Source organism: Crocodylus porosus, unplaced genomic scaffold, assembly GCF_001723895.1.
Source record: "Crocodylus porosus isolate Cpor-Errol unplaced genomic scaffold, CroPor_comp1, whole genome shotgun sequence".
NCBI classification, from domain to species: Eukaryota; Metazoa; Chordata; order Crocodylia; family Crocodylidae; genus Crocodylus; species Crocodylus porosus.
Genome location: NW_017728948.1, coordinates 10,252,539 through 10,263,847, shown reverse-complemented (window position 1 = coordinate 10,263,847; position 11,309 = coordinate 10,252,539). Strand labels below are relative to the sequence as shown.

The following is an 11,309-nucleotide window of genomic DNA, read 5'->3' as shown; positions in this document are numbered from 1 at the left end:
AAAAAAAAAAAAAAATCTCTGAAGGGAGAGAGCTTTTTAACCATCTGATAAAAGGAGATTTTAGTTGTCTCCCTTCCTTTGCAAAAAACCCAGAACAGACCTGACCTCACAGAGCTCACTTAAAACAGCTGGGGAAGAAGACAGTCATCAAGCCAAGATCACTCAGAACATGGTTTTGGCAATCAGGGCCCAGGGTGAAACCTTTGGTTCTAGTGAAATCAATAGGATTTCTGCAAGTGACTCTGAGCCAGGTTCTTCCCCTCTGGCGTTCAAGAGTGTTCCCAAGCCATTTATATGCTTAATTTGCCCTCTGCACTTTTTTAATCACATGAGATACAGCCTTCCAAAACAATGACTCGGATCTTCTGAAAACGTTACCCTGCTTGTCCAATCTGGAGCTGCACACCAAGGGCTTCAAAGCTGTAACACATTTAAACCACTGTCATGCTATTAATTACCAATGCACTACATGGCAGAAATCCCTGCTAAATAAACTACATGCTGGAAGATGCCAAGACAGACCAGGCTGCTCCTACCTTTCTCTCCTGCTCGATCTGGAGCTCACTTTTATGGTGCTCCAGTGCTTTTGCCACTGCAGTCTCAAGTGCTTTCTTGTTTTCCAGTTTTTGCTTGTCCAGGGCAATCTCGATGTGCTGCTGCTCTCTCACTCTGTGTTCAGCCAGTTCCCTGTTTAACTGGTCAATGCGACGATGAGCGTGGGCAATGAGAGAATTTAAGTCATCTGTTGACAGCTGGCCAGCTAGGAAGGACAGGCAGTGTTAAAAATGTACCTGTAGAAAGGCAGACACCACAGTTCCCACCCAACCCCACGCATGCAAACACATACACACCCCACCCTCTAGCCCATCTAACCCTCACCTTAAGCTCATACTCATCCAAGCTCACTTGCTGGATATCTACAAAGTACATTCTTCTTCTTCCAAAATACAGGGAGAAGCAACTGCAGTGCCACACTTAACCCTTGCTTTCCTAGTCCTATTTTTGCTTATCTACAAGTTTTGCCACACAGCATTAAGTCTATTATTGAAATGTAAGCTCCTCAGGGCACAGACATGCCCTCTCACTGGTTTTTAAAGCATCATGCACTTTTGCTCTGGCAAGCCACACAGTGCTCAACAGCTATCCAGAGCCTGGACATGAGTGGGTACTAGCAAGACGAATGAGCAGTGACCAGAACTACATCCGTCTCTGGTGAGGGGGCTCCTGCCTTTTCCGTATGACATAAATCACAGGTGTCAAACATGAGGCCTGGAAACTAATACAAGTTGGGGGGCATGGCATGCCCCAAAATGTAAAGTCCCTGGGCCCTGCTGGCCCTGACTGTTGACAGCAAGCTAATCCCTAGATGCCCACTGCCATCTCCAGACCCCACCACCACAGTCACTGGCCCCACAGAACTGGCGCAGAAGTGCCATGGTCAGAATCCAGTCCAGGGCCCAGGGTGAGTTTGATACCCCTGATGTAGACCTTGCCACCATGATTCCTGTCTTTAAATGCCTAGAGACTGGAATGCTGCATTTTGTCCTAAGTGAGCCTCGGTCTCAAGCTGATTCCCAAGGAAAAGGTCAGTGCTGAACACAGCAGCTCACTCAGTATCTTACTGTGGGCATATCTTGCCTGTTCTTTTGCCTCCTGACCTCAAAATGTAGATTAAAATATTGATGTTTCATGCAAAGGCCTAGCTAGCCAAGGGTTAAGCAGGAGCACCGAGTGAAAGGCGCAGAATTGCTGGTTTCAGGCAATTCTCCCATAGTTGAAGGGAGGGGCTTGAGCTGAATCCACATCAGTCTGAAATGGATGTGCTTGAAGAACCTTTCTTTCTCCTCCAAAATCTATTCTTATCTCTGCTCCAAAACAGCCTGACAGCCTGACCTCCCTGGCATGATGCTGAGTCAGCACTGGTGTAGGGAGGAGGAAGACACTGATGCTCTACTCGGAGATCTTGTTATAGAGTTTCTAGTCTCCATTAAAGGCAGCTAACACCCCCTACCCCAATGCAGGGCCTGAGACAGGATGGAAGATTAGTCCAGTGACAATTTATTTGTCCCTCCTCATATTGCTGTCAGGGGAATGTGGTGTCACTTTGTCTTTACTTTTTAAAAATTTAAAACATTTTTTATCTCGGGCAAAAACCCTGGAGTGCAGGGAATAAAACCAGCATTTTCAGAGAGTCCACTCATTCTGGAGGCCCTACTTGAGACCAACGGCATGATTTTCAGGAGGTGCCAGGTTCCAATAGCACCAGCAGGACCTGGACACTCAGCCACAAGTTGGGCCTCCAAGGCTGAGGCACCCCAAACAGGAGGCACATGGAAATCTGTGGCATAACCAAAGTCAGAGTCAATGCCAGAGCGAGGATTAGGGCATGGGAAATCCTGCTTCACAGTCCTGAGCACCAACTCTAGTCTCAGAAGAGTTGAAAGGTATTGCGGACAGGCTTATATTAACTAAAAACCTTCTAAGCTCCATAATCTCTTCTTATTTACAGAGGAACAACTAAAGCCAGTCTACCCGAGCAGCAAAGCTACTTGGAGTCTCTGTGATATTAAACACACGAGTGGAGAAATGAAATTAAAAAAAAAAAAAGAGTCCCAGGGCAAGCCTCAGTGCTAGTCCATTTTAAGTATGCAGCACGTTAGCACTTGGGTGATGCTGAGTAAAGCAATGCACAACACCAACGCAGAAAAACAGAAGGAAGACAAGATGCAGGAGAAAAAGTTCTAGTAACTCACCTATATCAGTTATCTCTGTAACAGAAAGAGGAGAGTTTGGAAAAAATTAATGCACATTCACTGCAGCAAATCCATTAGTCACAAAAAGTGCGCAAGAGTGTCAATGGAAACATACCACTTCTGGCTTCAGAATATAAGTCAGTCTATTATGCCGTTTAGCACTTCCTCCTTTCATGTAATACTAAGATGCAGCCCGAAACAAAGTCCATTTAGAAATCCACAAATGTGGATTGTAGAAGTTTAACAGTCACAGCAAAGGAGCAGTGCAGACAAACCTCTGCATTTTAACCAAAGGGGAAAATCTGAATTAGGAAATTCAGCAAGGATATTGTTCTTTGCAGTTACTCCAGCAATTTCAGTTACTCCAAGGGAAACAGCCATGGCAGATACTAACAAACACTTCAAAATGGAACTTGGAACAAAGTTTATTGATATTAATTAATCAAGTTAGCTGCAGTTAAGAACATGCTCTCAGTGTTTGAATAGTTAAAGTAGATGAGTACAGGGAAGATTTATTCCCAAGAACAATGGCAGAGTGAATGTGACCCTTCTTGAACTTGACCCTGACATGGATAGCTTGTGGATGAAACTGAGGACATAGGGAGCCCAACCAGTGTGTAATGTCCACTGCAGGACTGGGATCAAGCGTGAACTCTAGGAGATGATTTTAAGATTCAAACCCAAACAATTTAAGATGAAGCTGCTACAGTTCACAACAGTGGGTTGCAATAGCCTCCTCTGTTTAAACAAAGCCTTTTTACACGTTAAATAGGCTGGTCATGTCTGTCAATATTCATTTAACAAGACCAAATTTTTAGCATTTACCAGAAAGACGAATGCATTTTTTGAGAATTTGGAGAACATTTAGTTTACCATCTACAAAAACCTGTCAAATTATTTTGGTGCCTGAAGTGAATCTTTATGGCTATATTATGCACTTTAGCACAACACTGTCGTCAGAGAAAATGCAACAACCTACTGTGGACTAATTAAGTAACTCTGTTAGGCAAACGATTGGTAATGGGTCTTGCATACAAACATGAAATACTTGTACTGTAAAACCAAAAAGTGCATTTTTATATTGTTGAAAATAAAACCTTAAATTCCACAGTACTACACTACAGCTTAGCAAGTTATAAAACTTATAATTAGGAATAGCAATAGGGTAAATTAAAATTAAATTTCAATTTCAATAAACTTGCAACTCAGATGATTTTTGTACAAATTATTTCTAATCTTTGGCATGTTTCCAAGCTAGAGGGGAAGGGAAACCTGAAGGTATGAAGAGCCCAAGCACCTCACAGATTCCCTTAAACAGTAAGAAATTCAGATTTCACAGACAGACCAAGAAGAGCTGAAATATCAACAATAGACAGTTTTGCACTGGAGCAGCAGATCTGATGAGTAGTAGTCAGCAGGGCACCAAACCATATAAAAACTAGGTTTAGGAAAAAGAACACACACACACCCACATTTTCTCCAATTCCTACCCATCTCTCTAGGTAAATATCTGGAGTAAAAAACTGTTTACACCACAGTTCTTTCATCTCACTGCAAGCAAACATTGCATATTTCTCTGTAGAGGACTCTGGCTTTCTCAGGACACTAGAAAACAAATGGAGTCATCTTGGAATTACGGCAGCATCTCTTACTGCTGTGAAAGCCAACACCATTAAGAAGAATCATACATATGTCTTTGCTATCTGCAAGTTCCATTAAAAATTATATCCTCAGCACAAAAAAACCCGTAAGTAATGGTCGCCACTATGTCCAGGAAGCAAAATATCAGAGTTCTGGACTCACACCATCAGATCAACACCAAACTATTCACCTGGAGCAAGGTCCCAATTTCAAGAGCATTTAAACGTGCGCATTATTCTAGCCCTAGTCAAAGCCAGAACATAAGCCCATACTCAACTGCTAATCTGGGGGGTCCCCAAAGAGAAGGCAAAGCTATATTTACTTAAACCCTACTTCCAAAAAGGAGAAACATCCTAGTGCTCCATTTCTATTGCTGAACAATATTATCACTGATGACCAGTGAAAAAAGAGCAGCTATTCAGTAGTTCGCAAAACCTTCATCCATAAAAATAAATGGAAAGTCTTCATTTCAGTTAGAGTGGACCTAATCTAGCTACTACGCTGCAACTGCACTAACAGTCTCTTAAAACATTCAAGGAAGCCAGTGCAGAGCTCTTTACTGATCTACAGAGAGTCTTTATTTTTCATAACTATTTCACAAATCAAAGTCTTAAATTCAAATTTTAATGAAGCCAGCAAAAAGCCAAGTTCCTCCAACTGCCCCATCTGTAATAGGTGCTTGTTTTTTACTGAAAGGACTCCCACGGTGAAGTGGTCAGAGCATCTCACCTCATGGTATAGTCTGAACTCTGCATCACTCCTCCTAGGACACCTGCACACCTAAGTGACTCCCCTGCAGACAGATAAGTGCCCTAGCCAGTGAAATCTCATTGGTGGTATTTGATTGGGCTTAATAAAGAAACCTTACCCAAAAAAACCATTGTGGCATTGTACACCCATTCAAATAATCTGGAAAAATTCTCCCATGTTTCTTCTAGGGTTGTAGGTTATAGCTGCGTTGGTCTAAGGACACAGGTAGACATGGTTCTTTGGGTAAATCTGATATCTTTCACGGCAGAGCCACAAGTGCAGACATTTGAATGCTGAGCCCCTGAAGAGTAGAGAGCTTGCAGTGCTGACACTTTGGAAGGGGGAGGGGCAGTTTGTGTACATACACAGACATGCTCTCCAGGCTCCCTTAGTCTGCCTGGCAACAGATGACAGTAGTGCATGGGACCACCCTGACTGGCTAACCCAGACAGCCCATGGTCAGCCTGTGTTGTCAGCATGCAACTCTCCTGGACATTAGGGGAGCACCGATTAAGATTTTCTTGGCCAATACTGACAGCCAATTATTAACCAGCCATATCGCCAATACACATCCGATAAATGATATTTACTATATTTAGAAACATTTCTAAGTGTAGGGACACTGATACAGGAGACACAGCAACATTTATTATAGCAGCTCCTGGAGCTGTTCTAATTAAAGGCCCACCTCCCTGAACTCCTGGAGCACGTGTAAAAGTGCCTGTGCCAGTTGCAGTAGGCAGGTCTAGCCTGGCAGTGCCTGGGACTGGCTGTGCAGAGCCCTTCAGCTCCTGCCCTTCAACCCCAGCCTGGGGGGCAGCTGCCTAAGCCTACCTGGCTGCCCAGGACTGGGTGGTTTCTGGACCAGGCTCCTTGTTCTCCTCCTGCCCAGGGCAAAGCCATGGCTACCCAGGATGGTGAGTGGTTGCAGGAGGAGAGAGAGAGGGGAGAAGCTTCTGACAGCCACTGCCAGGTGAGGGGGATGGAGTCTCCCCTGAGCTCTGTGAAGCAGCAGCATGTGCATGACCTGGAGAAGGGGGAGGCATGTCTGGGAGCCACTGCCTTTCCCCCTTCTCCTTCAGAGCCCTCATCCTTACTTTTGCCGCCCGACCACAAGAGGAGCTTGAGCACTGGTGCTGGGGCAAGGTGGGCAGAATGTGGCTTGCAGAGAGGTGCAGCTGTGAGGGGCCTCATCCGCCATGAGGCAGCACCTACCCCAGTGCCTCAGATGTAAGACTAGCCCCCCATGCGCACTGTGTAGGGGGGAAAGGAGGGGAGGTGGGGAGGAGAACCCTTCCTCTCAGCTTTGGGCCGGTAGGGAGGCAGGTGGCTGTTGTGGCTCCCACTCCAGCCCCGAGCATAGGTCAGAGCCAGGATCAGACCCACAGAAGCAGCTTGCCCCCTTGCCCCACCCCTTATCCCCCCTCTGCCCTCACTGGTGGCTGGTGCAGCCAGGCATGGAACGCATGGGACTCCACTACTGCTACATGCAGGAAGGCTTGACTGCATTTCCATAAGCTGCAGTGCTCTGGGGAGGGACCAGAGACTGAGCAACTGACAGTAGAGGGAAGAGAGGCTGCCCCAGAGCCTGCCATGCTCTGCCCCTAGTCCCAGAGGCACGGACCCCCCAGGCACTGCAGGCTGAGTCACACTGAGCCAGGCTGGGCAGCTCAGCTCTACCCACCCCAGTCACATTTGCAGTATTCAATGCTTTTTACAGTGCCTGCCCCAGCCCCAGCCTGCAGTCCATGTCACACCAGCACCCAGGAAACCGTGGCAGCTACTCTGCTCCATCCCAGTCTGGCTTGCTGGTGAGGGGATGGGGGTGTACACAGGTTCACAGGAGGGAACCCAGGTGTCATGGGGCCCCGGCCAGAAGGCACAAGTATAAAAAAACACTATCGGCTACAACGGCCTAAAAAAAGCCAACAGCCGATAATGTAAATTTCCCTTTTATTTGTGCCAATCTGATAGGCAACTAATACATCAGTGCACCTCTATTGAAAATGATATAACCCTGGTTGTACCCAAGTTATTTGTCTCCTGAAGTGGCCATTTTTACTCTGGGAGAAAAAGCCTCAACACACACACACACACACACACACACTCTCGTGTTTTCTTCTGGGAGAGCAACAACTCCTCCCGGGAAAAACTGAATGTCTGTACAAAGCCTGTATCTTGCAGTTTCATCAATGACAGTAGATTTGCTCTCTCAATTACCCATCCAAACTGAGGGTCTCCTGTACCAGCTGGTTTAGAGCAAATTTACTTTAAAATATATGAAGCGGTTGATAACTAGTTAAAACTATCAGACAAAAATTGAAACAACTGAGTCAGTGGGCACAGGTGCAGCGATGTGGGAAAAGCGAAGTATTTTGTGTATCAAACACTAAAGATAACAGAGTCCAAGACTTACTTAGCCCCTTCCAGCCAGACTGTACATCTGGAGTGATGCTATCTAGTTCTCGCTGAAATTCATCCCGAGCTGTAGCTACAAGCTCATGGTACTGAGCTACTATCTTAGCCTCAGACTGAGCTCCCTGAACCTGGAAAGGAGGTGGAGGAGGAAAAAAGGAAGAGTTAGTTTACCTTTCAAGGCAAATATCCAAATGTCATACATATATAGCGTAGGCACCCATTTCACTCATTAGCAGCAGTGTCTGTTCCATCACTAATATATCTAAATGAAATTTACCAAGTGACTTTAATACCATTTCACCCAAAGTGCTCTCGGATTAATTCACAGCTGTAGCTACTACTGCAAACCTTCCTCCTCCCTCTGTCTACACTGCACATGGATTCTTCTAGTCAGATGGTCAGCTGGTGCCACAGGCAGGCTCAGGAGACCAGATCCTAAATTCTAGAGTACACCTTTGAACTACCCAACAGCTGTAAGGCCATACTACATCTCTGATGTATAATTCAGCCAGTCAAGACACAATCTCATGCCTGTGACATGTTGGCTGTACAGTTTTAGATCTGTCCTGACTCCCCTCTGTCAATAAGCGAACAAGATGCATTTTAATGAAAAATTTAAAAAACCATAACAAGTTCTGACCCCTTGGCAAGACAGGTGAGTTTTATCCTCATGTTACATATTAGGAAACAAAGGAAGGTTATTAGCAAGCCTACAAACTAAGTCATTACGGCTGCTTGCAGATGTTAAAAAAAATAAACAAACAAACAAAAAAACCTCCCTTCTCCCGCCCAAAAAAAACCACATGCTTCACTGGAAGAAGTAGTGCATTACTTCGACCCGGCTCCACAGCATCTGTATAGATCAGGAACTTCAGCAAGGCTTTTTGGCCCTTTTAGCTAAAGCTTATTCAATCAGTTATCAGACAGAAGTGCCAAAAAAACTTCATTAAAACACCCAATCCATACAGACATCAGGCGAATCAGGTCCAACTAACACACTGCCTCTTCCACGCACACGCTGGTCTCAGCGCCGGAGTGCACCGAGTTTAAGTAAAGCACATTTTTGGTTGGGTTTTTTTTAAAATGTCTGCAAGAAGCATATCACAATGGAGGTTCAATTCCAGCTCCTAGTCCTGTGTTCTAACGTCATGATCATGGTGATTATGCTCTTCTCAACCATCTCCTTTTAAAAAACTTGATTTTTCCAAGAAGGTTTATTTTAATTAAACGCAAAAAAAATCCTTTGCAATTATCTAATCTTATTTAGGTTTTTTTCCTGGCCAGCGAAGAGAGGCCAACTCAAGAGCCTGAATGCATGAAACTAAAATTAACACTGCTCCCTTGCCTTGTTACACTTTATCTGTTTGTTACTGAATCAACATCAGCGACATGTTGCCCAACTACCATGAAATAAAAGCATGCAGTGATCAAATAACTAGGCTAGCCTTTCAGGACTGAGTCAGTCTTCTGAAAAACTCATTGGGAACAGTCTGTTCACCCATCATAGCACATCAGGTCAAAAATACAAAGTTATAGCTAACAGCCCTAAAAATATAAATGCTACTGCAGAAATTTGAGTATATGCTGGCAAGCACTCATTATGCTAGTGGCAATTCATGACTGCTGTCTTGGGAATCACTACCTTTTTGATTACATTGTCCAGGTCCACTATCATGTGATGAAGATTCTCTTCTGCAGCAAGAATGTAAGATTTGGTGCCAGAAATCTGAGACTTTTTGGCATCATCAATCACAACCTTCATTTTCTCCAATTCTTCTCTAAAAAGAAGCAGAAGCTGTCAATTAGCAGGTTCATAGGTTCACTTCTCAGCTGAATTGGCAGGGAAATTGGACTAGATGATCCAAATGATTTCCCCACACCTCTTAACTCTGCTGAATACCTCTGTGGCTAAAGGAAAGCTGTAATCGCAAAGCCTAGATGTTTATGGATTTAGTATTTCTATGAGGTTTGAAACAAAGTTGCATTTATTAGAAAACAGCATTGCAGGCATTAGCCCGAGTGGGCAGGCATGTGGATGACTGAGTTTGGTTGCTGTTTTGCTAAAAGCCTTTCCAGAGTCCTCCTGCTCCCTCAAGGCTTTCAGTACAGGCATATCTCGGAGATATTGCGGGTTTGGTTCCAGACCATGCACATGATCAGAGGTCAGGAAAACAGATCTTACGATGATAGCCTGAGAGACATGGGACTCTTTAGCCTGGAAAAGCGTAGGCTCAGGGGTGATCTGATGGCCACCTATAAGTTTATCAGGGGTGACCACCAGAATCTGGGGAGCGCCCCAAGGGATGACAAGGTCAAACGGTCACAAACTCCTGCAAGACCGTTTCAGGCTGGACATAAGGAAGAATTTCTTTACTGTCCGAGCCCCCAAGGTCTGGAACAGTCTGCCAGCGGAGGTGCTTCAAGCACCTACACTGAACACCTTCAAGAGTAAATTGGATGCTTATCTTGCTGGGATCCTATGACCCCAGCTGACTTCCTGCCCTTTGGGCAGGGGGCTGGACTCGATCTCCCGAGGTCCCTTCCAGCCCTGATGTCTATGAAATCTATGAAAATCAAGCAAATATCGCAATAAAGCGAGTCACACAAATTTTTTGGTTTCCCAGGGCATATAAGAGTTATGCTTACACTATACTGTAGTCTGTTAAGTGTGCAATAGCATTATGTCTAAAAAAACAATGTACATACCTTAATTAAAAATACTTTATTGCTAAAAAATGCGAAGTGAGCAAACGCCGTTGGAAAAATGGCGCCGATAGACTTGTTCAACGCAGAGTTGCCACAAACCTTCGATTTGTAAAAAACGCAATATCTGCGAAGCGCAATAAAGCGAAGTGCAATAAAACGAGGTATGCCTGTATTGATTTTTCTTAGCTTTTCCAGGAGCCATCTGTTCAAGCTATTTACACTGTAGCATTGTTCCCACCCTACCCTGACACAAGGCCTCGTTCTCTTACTGGAATCACTATTCTAGAAAATCCTGTCTAAAATACTCTAAAACAAAGGCTGAGTGTTTATAATACGGGAACAGGGCACAACATTTCTCAAACCCCAAACACGTAAGTCCCAATCTAGGGGTCACCTGTCCCTCAGCTGCACCGCCAGAGCAGACCCTACTGATCCTTAGTGCAGCAAAATGGGAACTCCTGACTAGCCACAGTGCTAGTCTCCTCACTTGCCTCTGGGCATGCTGCCCACCTGTCTCGCCTGCCATGCCTTGATGAACCATAACTGAGGTGTTAATTAGGCGGAAGGTTGCTCTTTGAATGCCCTGTTCTCCTGGGCCTATGCATGCAGCTCCAACCACCCCATACTGCATCCCAAGCCTTGCATATGTTCCTAACAGCTGAGCTCTGCTCCAACCTAAAGCCAGGCTCAACTCATCTCAGTGTTAGGCCTCTTACTTTCTGCCCTGTTGCGGGCCACACTCATATCGCCTCCCTCTCAGTGAGGCCCCTCCTACTCCACTGCCAGTGAGTGGACGAGGCAGACGGCATGAAACGTGCATAGCAGAAACCAACTGGCGGCTACAGGAATGGTACTTCGAGGAGGGCTTTGGCTTTCTCAGCCATAACCGGCACATCACGACAAGAGACATGCTGGGGTGGGACGGGCTCCACCTTTCCCCTAAAGGTAAGCGTGTGTTCTCTTCTAGGTTGGCAGACCTCCTCCAGCGGGCTTTAAACTAGGCTCATCGGGGAAGGGGAAGATGAGGGCAGAGGAAATATC

At 45.2% G+C, this 11,309-nt stretch overlaps 1 protein-coding gene across 1 annotated transcript in view; it reads right to left on the bottom strand.

Annotated features, from left to right (window-relative positions):
- IMMT (inner membrane mitochondrial protein) overlaps positions 1-11,309 on the bottom strand; it is a 45,412-nt gene that overhangs the window by 8,429 nt on the left and 25,674 nt on the right. Inside the window, exons 9-12 of the mRNA XM_019552660.1 lie at positions 9,205-9,340; positions 7,561-7,690; positions 2,754-2,768; positions 537-760 (exon numbers count right to left, since the gene is read on the bottom strand). Of these exons, the coding sequence (XP_019408205.1) occupies positions 537-760; positions 2,754-2,768; positions 7,561-7,690; positions 9,205-9,340 (505 nt within the window). The remainder of the gene's footprint in view (positions 1-536; positions 761-2,753; positions 2,769-7,560; positions 7,691-9,204; positions 9,341-11,309) is intronic.